Source organism: Macaca nemestrina, chromosome 7 (assembly GCF_043159975.1).
Source record: "Macaca nemestrina isolate mMacNem1 chromosome 7, mMacNem.hap1, whole genome shotgun sequence".
Lineage (NCBI taxonomy): Eukaryota > Metazoa > Chordata > Mammalia > Primates > Cercopithecidae > Macaca > Macaca nemestrina.
Genome location: NC_092131.1, coordinates 138,001,109 through 138,010,251, shown reverse-complemented (window position 1 = coordinate 138,010,251; position 9,143 = coordinate 138,001,109). Strand labels below are relative to the sequence as shown.

Below are 9,143 nucleotides of genomic sequence, written 5' to 3'. Positions count from 1 at the left end.
GGAAGCCAGTAAGGTCGTCAGGCATGGCGTGGGGAAGGCTTTTTGGCTTTCTCGTCTCCTAAGAAACTCAGTCCAGCCCAGCACAGCTTCCCACCTTTGAACGAATATTTCTTCTAATGGCCTCCAAAGACAACTTAGAACAGGAGAACTTTTCCTGTGTCTAATGTGTACAGTGGTGACATAATGGAGAGCGTCATCCTTAAAAGTGTATCTTGGCCCGGCCCGGTGGCTCACGCCTGTAATCCCAGCACTTTGGGAGGCCGAGGCGGGCGGATCACCTGAGGCCAGGAGTTCGAGACCAGCCTGGCCAACATGGGCAAACCCCGTCTCTACTAAGAAATACAAAAATTAGCCAGGCGTGGTGGCAGGGACCTTAATCCCAGCTACTTGGAAGGCAGAGGCAGGAGAATCGTTTGAACTCGGGAGGCGGAGGTTGCAGTGAGCAGAGATCGAGCCATTGCACTCAAGCCTGGGGGAGAAAAGCGAGACTTCTCTCGAAGAAGAAAAAAAAAAAAGTGTATCTTAAGCCCTCTGGTGTTCGTGGGTGTAATGGATGCCAGTAACAAAATCGATTTTATTTTATCCATCCATCCCTCCGATTAAATTTATAGGTACTAATTTGCTATAGGTGATCCATAGGCATGGAAGATACAAAGATAAAACGCTGCCCCTGCCTTCAAACAGCTCACATGACCTGTGAGGGAGTCCATCCCTGAATTTGCAGTTACAACCAAACTAACTAAACTTCTAGTCAAAGATGGTGACAAATGTCATCTCTATTGAGAAGACAGGATTATCTTGCAGAATTGTCCCATGCTAACATGCCCATTTATCTTTAAACTCCAGTCCTGTTTGTCTCGTTAATGTAGGCTTTAGGATCACCAGACAATGAATTGCTTAGGTCCCAGGGAAATTTTGATCAGGGTTTAATAATTTCCCTGCTGTCTATGCCACTCCACTTACTCCACAGCAATTGAGAGGATAATCCTAACATTTTTCCAGCCAAATCTAGGACACTGAGGTCTAACTTCCTCTGTGAGACCTCCCGACTTCTCCAAGTAGAATTGATAATCTCTTTCCCTGTGCTCCCACAGCACACCATAGCATTGAACATGTTGAACTGTCGATTAAATACCTTCCTTATTTCTGTATCTGAAACTCATAGCAAGATGCCAGGCATACAGTAGATGCTCAATATCTGTATTTCTTAATGAATTAACTGAATGTTGCTCAAGGAATAAGTGGCGAAGCTTTCTTCCAGTCTTGTTCAGATACCTCAATCGAAATATTTATTTTTGGGGGCGAGGAATCTAAGGCCAATTCGTGCTGACTTCTGTGAGGGCATTGTGCTTGGCATGGGTAGATGGCATGTAGAGGTTTTCAAACATTTTAGTTACACTCCTTCATTCAGACGAACTCTTAGAAGCCTGTTGGATAAAGCTATCCAGAGCACAAAGGGCCCTAGGAACCAGAGCAGCCCCTAACTCCTACTTTTCTGCCCCTTTGGCCCCACTCATTAATATCTCAGCATCGCGATCCAGGCCTCGGATTTGCCGGGCAGCCTCAGCTGGCCGGGTGCCGCCCCGCCCCCGGCGCCTAGGCCCCGCCCCTGCGCCTCCGCCCCTTGGATCCCACGGGTCCCTTGCGGCCCTCCCACTCCTCGCACCGTTGGATCGCTTTGCTCACGGCGCTATCTCTCGATAAAGTTGTTGTTGCGGCTTCCGCCGCGGGTGGAGGAAGATGGCGTCGGGTGGTGGTGGCTGTAGCGCTTCGGAGAGACTCCCTCCGCCTTTCCCCGGCCTGGAGCCGGAGTCCGAGGGGGCGGCCGGGGGGTCAGAACCCGAGGCTGGGGACAGCGACACCGAGGGGGAGGACATTTTCACCGGCGCCGCGGTGGTCGTGAGTTCTCATCCCTCGGGGTAGCAGGCGGGAGGACACCCCGAAAGGGAAGAGAGGCTAAGCGAGAATCGGGGAGGTTGGGCAGAGTGGGCCTGGTGAGACCTTGCCTCGGTGTCAGCAGTCCGGGCCCGGGGACCCTGGATGTGCTCAGAGCGGTAGGCTTGGCTTCCCGGCCCCCAGGCGGGAAGAGTAAAGAATAAGGGTTGTGGTGCCTTCTGCGGCTAGGTCCCCAGCAGCGGAGAGCCGTCGACGCCGTCCTTTGACCCTGCAGTATGGTAACTCCACGGATCCACGGGGTTATTTTGCAGGTCGTGTCCTGCCAAGGCTGATTTAGTAGGACCGAATAAGCAAATGGGATGCAAACCTTTCCCCGGTCTTATTGCTTCTAAGATGAATAGCGTTGTGTGGAGTAGCCTGGGGTGGTGACCCGCCCACCAATTCTTTCTTTAGCGCAGCGTTTACTCATAATAACCAAAGGCCCTTTCTGGATCTTAGTTTACAAAAGTTATGTTGATTCATCTGATCTTCAGGAAAATAAGGCTAGAGGCTGGTGGAGAGAAGGCACTGCCAGATAAATCACTACATAGATCAGAAAGCTTTCTCCTTTTTAAAGGGATGCGTTCAAGTGCCCAAGTACCTACCTCACTGGAAGCAAATCTGAAATGTGAGGAGGAAATGGTGTTTCCCGTAATGTTACCGGTAGGAGGCCCTTGAGTGTAAGTTGTCGAGGTTCTTGGCATTTTGAACAAATAATTGGACAAAACGCACAAAATAACAGAGGAATGAAACACGAAGCAGCGAAAGCAGGAATTTATTAAAGCGAGAAAGCACCCCACAGGGTGGGAGTGGCCCGGAGCAGGGGGCTCAAGAGCCCACTTACAAAGTTTTCTGGGTTTTGAGTGCTCCTTTTGTGGTTCCTATGGGTTACCCCTTATCTGGATGAAGGATTTGGTCTGTGGCTAAAGGCCGAGGTGAATTGGCGTCCTGTACAGATGAACGATGGTCCCTGCTTGGCCTGTGGCCAGTCTAAGGCACTCTCCCTTTCCATCTGAGATGTGGAAGGGGAGGGTTGCAGGGATAGTAGCCTTTGATCCTTTGCCACTCCAGCGTGGGGAGATGGGGTTTTTCCTTTTGGTTTAGCTTTAGGAAGTTGGCCTTAATTGGCCCTAGGTTCCCTGCCCCTAGACCCAGGGGGTTCCTTTTGGGAATTCAGCTTTGGGAAGTCAGCACGAATTGGCCTTAGATTCCTTGCCCCCAGACCTTGGTGTTTTCTCTTTTAGAAAGTTAACATAAATTGACCTCAGATTCCCTGCACCCAAACCTTGGTGTTTTTCCTTGATTCAGCATGAATTGCCCTTAAGTTCCCTGCCTGCTGACCCTATTCTTCTGCCGCAATAGTAAATATCCGGGTCTCTAATAAGAGTTAGGTATTGGAAAAAACTAATCCTTGTGATGTGGAAATCAGTAATCAGTTATTGGAACCAGTGGAGATGTTTTGGACTGTTTGATGAGAATATTTACTCATACCACTTGGTATAGGTTGTTCCAGGCTGTAAAATTCATTGCTGGGTCTGTGAATTTATCTATTTGGATGCTTCTCTTCATAATACTCAATGTGTAACCAACGAAATAAAACAGCTGTAAATTCGTTATGCAACATGCGGTCTGAAAAAGTTTGAGGCTTTCCTCATTTATGTCAGATTTTCCCTGTCCTGTATTCAGAAATTGAGTCTGTAATCTCAGCTCATAAGGTGCTTGATAATTCTAATATAACAACTAAAACTGTCAAATGAAGTCTGTTATTCTGAGAAATAATAAATCTTTGTGACTGTCATAAAACAGGAAAAACTTTTTGTCTGTTTTTAGAGACATAGTCTCCCTGTATTGCCCAGGCTTGTCTTGAACTTTTGGGCTCAATGGATCCTCCCTTCCTCCTAAGTAGCTGGGATTGCAGGTGAATTCCTGAGAAATAATTCTTGCTGCTAATTTAGTCTTTCTGTTTGTTATTTAAAATAAATATTTAGTCTGTTCCTTTAGTAATTCTCCTATAAGTCATGGAAGACAGCTACTGTTGGCAACTGCTGGAATGATGTACAGACTGAGAATATGAAAACAGAAACTCTGACACTGAAAGTGATTGGTCACGTAGGCAAACGTTGATTTATTTTCCAAAAAGGAACCTGGAAGGGTGAGGAGTTACTTTCTAGAGTTACCTAAAGCAGTGGCCAGGTGCCGTGGCTCACACCTGTAGTCCCAGCACTTTGGGAGGCCGAAGCAGGAGGATCACTTGAGGCTAGGAGTTTGAGACCAGCCTGGCCAACATGGCAAAACCTCGTCTCTACTAAAAATACAGATATTATCCGAGCATGGTGGCACGTGCCTGTAATCCCAGCTATGGAGGCTGAGGCACAAGAATCACTTGAACCCGGGAGGCAGAGGTTGCAGTGAGCTGAGACTGTGCCACTGTGCTCTAGCCCAGGTGACAGAGCAAGACTCTGTCTCAAAAAAAAAAAAAAAAAAAGAAATTTATAAAATAAATGTAAGAGGCTTCAGTTTGATTCATCTTACCATACTTTATGGAGTTATCAATACCTCTTTTTTGTAAGACTGTAAAAATCCTTTGCCTAATTTCCAGCCAAAAGGGGGGTGAGGAGGTCAGAATGACCTTGTTCTATCGCAGAAAGCATAATTATTTTTATTTAGGTATGACCCAGGAAAATTGAGTTGCTAAAGAAACTAAAATGCCACCTGTAAGCCATTTTTCAAGCTGCCCATCCTGATGTTAATCTTCAGGATGCCAAGACCCCAAGATAACTCACTAGTTTAACTGTCTTGTTAAACAACCATAAAGAACAAATTGTAATCCAATAAATACTTTAGTTGTGAGCCAAAGAAGATAGAGGATTGTAGCACTTGTGGTATTTTAAAGAACAACATTGAAGAACAAAGTAAGAGTGTGGGCTTTGAAGTCTGTTTTAAATCTAGGCTCTACGGCAGGCTAGCTTATCCCTGGACATGGTACTTAATTACTCTCTACAGTTTCCTCACCTGTAAAAAGTGAGTAATACTAGTATTCACCTCTACCACTATTGTGAAGATTAAATTAAAATGCCGTAAAGTGCTTAGAAGAGTTCCCTCCATAATAAACGTTTAAAGAGTGCTTACTTTTTGAGGGCATGAGATGTATTTGTTGGTGAGCATTTTGTAAACTGGAATTACTCAAAAAAACCCCACAACATCTAATAGTGGATTAGAAAAGTTAACCTTAAAAATGGGTAACACAGTTGATCAAAGTCGAAACTATTATTAACCTGGCATGGTGGCGTAAGTCTGTAGTCCCACCTACTTGTGAGGCTGAGGTGGGAGGATCACTTGAGCCCAGGAGCTTGAAGCTGTAGTGAGGCGGAATTGCACCACTGCACTCTAGCCTGGGCGAAAAAGTGAAGCCCCATCTCAAAACAACAACAAAACTGGTAACATTTATTTGATTAGCTAAAAGCCATCAAATAGACACTTAATGACTTCATTTTTCTGAGAGGGAGTCTCACTCTTTTTGTTCAGGCTAAAGTGCAGTGGTGCAATCTCAGCTACCTCCTGGGTTCAAGCGATTCTCCTGCCTCAGCCTCCTGAGTAGCTGGGGTTACAGGCACGCACTACCATGCCTGGCCAATTTTTGTATTTTTAATAGAGACAGGGTTTTACCATGTTGGCCAGGCTGGTCAGGAACTCCTGACATCAAGGGATCTGCCCGCCTTGGCATCCCAAGTGCTGGGATTACAGGCGTGAGCCACCATGCCCGGCCGACTTCAATAGCATTTTACTAATTTAAGTTAATCTTCATCTTTTATTTTGTTGCATGTTGGAGACAGAGAGGAGCATTGAAGAATTTTGAAGTTGAGGCATGTAAAGTTAAAACTAATTTATGGTATGCCTGTAATTTCCTGGGCATTGATACAACAACTGCTGCTGTTAATCATCCCATCTGCTCTTTTTTACAGCCCAAGAGGCTTTGTTAGTTCAGTAATTAAAATGTGGTTTCATTATAATTGAAAGAGCAGCCTTAGACATGCATCTCAGAATCTATAAACCAGTTACTTCAATTGGAGAGACTTGACCAGGCGCAGTGGCTCATGCTTATTATCCCAGCATTTTGACAGGCTGAGGCAGGCAGATCACAAGGTCAGGAGTTCTAGACCAGCCTGGCCAAAATGGTGAAACCCTGTTTCTACTAAAAACACAGAAATTAGCCTGGCGTGGTGGCACATGCCTGTAATCCTAGCTGCTGGGAAGGCTGAGGCAAGAGAATCGCTTGGCTTGAACCTGGGAGTTGGAGCTTGCAGTGAGCCGAGATCATGCCAGGGCACTCCAGCCTAGGCAACAGAGCAAAACTCCATCTCAAAAAAAAAAAAAAAAAAAGAGAGAGAGACTCAAAAAAATTACTGAAATAAATTTGAAGTCATTGCTTTAAAACTACAAATAGTTTAGAGAGTTATATAAGTTATGTATTAGCATTTAGGCAGGAAAGGACATGGTCTTTTCAGAAACTACTCCTAAATCTGTGATCACTGTAACATCTTGCGAGAGGAGGCGAAAGCTTTTTATTTGTTGATAAATAAATACAAGGTTTCTGTCTGTCTCCCAGGCTATAGAGTGCAGTGGTGCAATCATGGCTCCCTGCAGCCTCTACCTCTTGGGCTAAGTGATCCTCTCACCTCAGCCTCCTGAGTAGCATGTGCCAGCATGCCCAGCTAATTTTTCATTTATTTATTTTTTTGTAGAGATGGTATCTCCCTATGTTGCCCAGACTGGTCTCTTAACTACTGGGCTCAAGTGATCCTCCCACCTTGGCCTCCCAAAGTGCTCTAATTATAGGCGTGAATCACCACGCTTGGCCCAAAAAAAATATTTTTGAAAAAATTGAGGTAGAATTCACATAACAAAATTTACCCTCTTAATCATTTTTAAGTGTATAGTTTAGTAGCGCTAAGTATATTCACATTATTGTGAAACAGAGATCCAGAACTTCCTCATTTTGCAAATTTGAAACTCTATACTTATTAACAGCTCCCACAGTCCCTGGTAATCCATCACCATTCTGACTTTGTTTCTGTCAATTTGTATGTTTTCGATACCTTATATAAGTTGGAGTCAGACAGTATTTGTTTTGTGACTGGCTTATTTTATTTAGCACCGTGTCCTCAAGGTTCATCCGTGTTATAACATGTGACAAGATTTTCCTCTTTTTAAGGCTGAATAATATTGCATTGAATGTATATAGCACATTTTATTTTTCTGCCAGTGGACATTTGAGTTTGCTTCCTCCTCTTGGCGATTGTAAATAGTGCTGATGTCAATATGAGCGTGCCAATATCTCCTCAAAATCCTGCTTTTAAATCTTTTGGATATATACCCAGAAGTGCGATTCCTGGATCTTGTGGTAGTTCTATTCTCAATTGTTTGAAGAACTTCCATACTGCTTTGCATGGTAGCTGCACCATTTTATGGTCCCACCTCAGCTTTTTAAAACCTGTTTAATTTTGTATCCTAATCAACGTCTGGTAACAGATACCAAATTACAGCTAGATGAGAGAAATGAGCTCTCTTGTTCTGTAGCACTGTAGAGTGAATGTGGTTAACTATATTTATTGTATATTTTCAAAAAGCTGAAAGAGAGGATTTTGAATGTTTACAGCACGAAGAAATAATAGATGTTTGAGGTGTTAGATGCACTCATTATCCTGATTTGATCATTGTACATTGTATACATATATTGAAATATCACTCAGAATCCCATAAACATGTACAATTTTCAACTAAACATAAAAATTAAAAAAAATTTTTAAGAATGATGCTTGTTAAAGATTTTTTGTAGATATCACGTTTTTTTAAAAAGTTTCCTTCTGTTGCTGTTTTGATAAGAATTATAAAATATCGAATTTTATTATTTTTTGACATCCCTTGGTTATGGGGTTTCTGTCTTAAATCTGTTATATCGTGAGCTGCTTTACTGGAATGGACTCAACATGATTATGGTATATTGTCTTTTTTGTATTTTTTATTGATATCTTTTTATTGTACATCTTTTTGGGATACACATGGTATTTTGACACTTGTATACAATGTGTAATGATCAAATCAAGGTATTTGGGATATTCATCACCTCAAGCATTTATCTTTTTGTTGAGAACATTAGAATTCTTCTCTTCTAGCTCCTGAAATATACGATAAATTATTGCTAACTATAATCTTCCTACTATGCTATCAAATACTAGAACTTATTCCTTCTGTCTAACTGTATTTTTGTACCTATTAACCAACTTCTCCTCATCCTGCCCTGCCTTCTCTTCTCAGCTTCTGGTACTCACCATTGTACCCTCTACCTCCATGAGGTCCATGATTTTGGCTCCCACAGATGAGTGAGAACACTTGACATTTGTCTTTTTGTGCCTGGCTTCTTTCACTTAATGAATGACCTCCAGTTCCATCCATTTTGCTGTAAATAACAGGAGTTCATTCTTTTTTATGCCTGAATAATAATCCATTTTGTATATATGCCACATGTTCTTTTTTTTTTTTTTTTTTGGCACAGGTTCTTGCTCTGTCTCCTAGGCTGGAGTGCAGCGGCGCAATCATGGCCCACTTCAGCCTTGACCTCCTGTGCTCCGGTGATCCTCCCACCATAGCCTCCCAAGTAGCTGGGGCTACAGGTGCATGTCACCATGCCCAGCTAATTTTTGTATTTTTTGTAGAGACGGGGTTTTGCCACATTGCCCAGGCTGGTCTCAAACTCCTGGGCTCAAGTGATGCGCCCTCCTTGGCCTCCCAAATTGTTGGGATTACGGGTGTGAGCCACCGTGCCTAGCCTATACCACATATTCTTTATCCATTCATCCATTCATGGACACTTAGGTTGATTCCATATCTTGACTATTGTGAATAGTGTGCTGCAATAAACATGAGCATGCAGAAGAAATATATATACTTTGATATATTTCCTTTCTTTTGGATACATACCTAGTAGTGGGGTTGCTGGATGCTATGGTAGTTCTATTTTTAGTTATTTTAGTAATCTCCATACTGTTTTCCATAATGGCTGTGCTACTTCACATTCCCACCCACAGTGTATGAGTGTTCCCCTTTCTCCATTTCCTTGCCAGCATTTGTTGTTTTTTGCACTTTTAATAATACATTGTCTTTGCTGGGTTTGGATTGCTGTTATATATTCTTTTACATTTATGTTCATA

General features: G+C 43.1%; 1 protein-coding gene across 3 annotated transcripts in view; it reads left to right on the top strand.

Moving 5' to 3' along the window:
• The window catches only part of LOC105488745 (sorting nexin 1), a 47,516-nt gene that overhangs the window by 299 nt on the left and 38,074 nt on the right, over positions 1–9,143 (top strand). The window contains exon 1 of one of the 3 annotated variants that reach the window (XM_011753160.2): positions 1,711–1,899. The exons of 1 other annotated variant lie outside the window; for it this stretch is intronic. In XM_011753160.2, coding sequence (XP_011751462.1) covers positions 1,741–1,899 — 159 coding nt within the window. In that variant the 5' untranslated portion in view covers positions 1,711–1,740. Of the gene's footprint in view, positions 1–1,710; positions 1,900–9,143 lie in introns of those variants that run through there. One more of the 3 variants, XM_011753136.2, reaches the window with a different exon arrangement.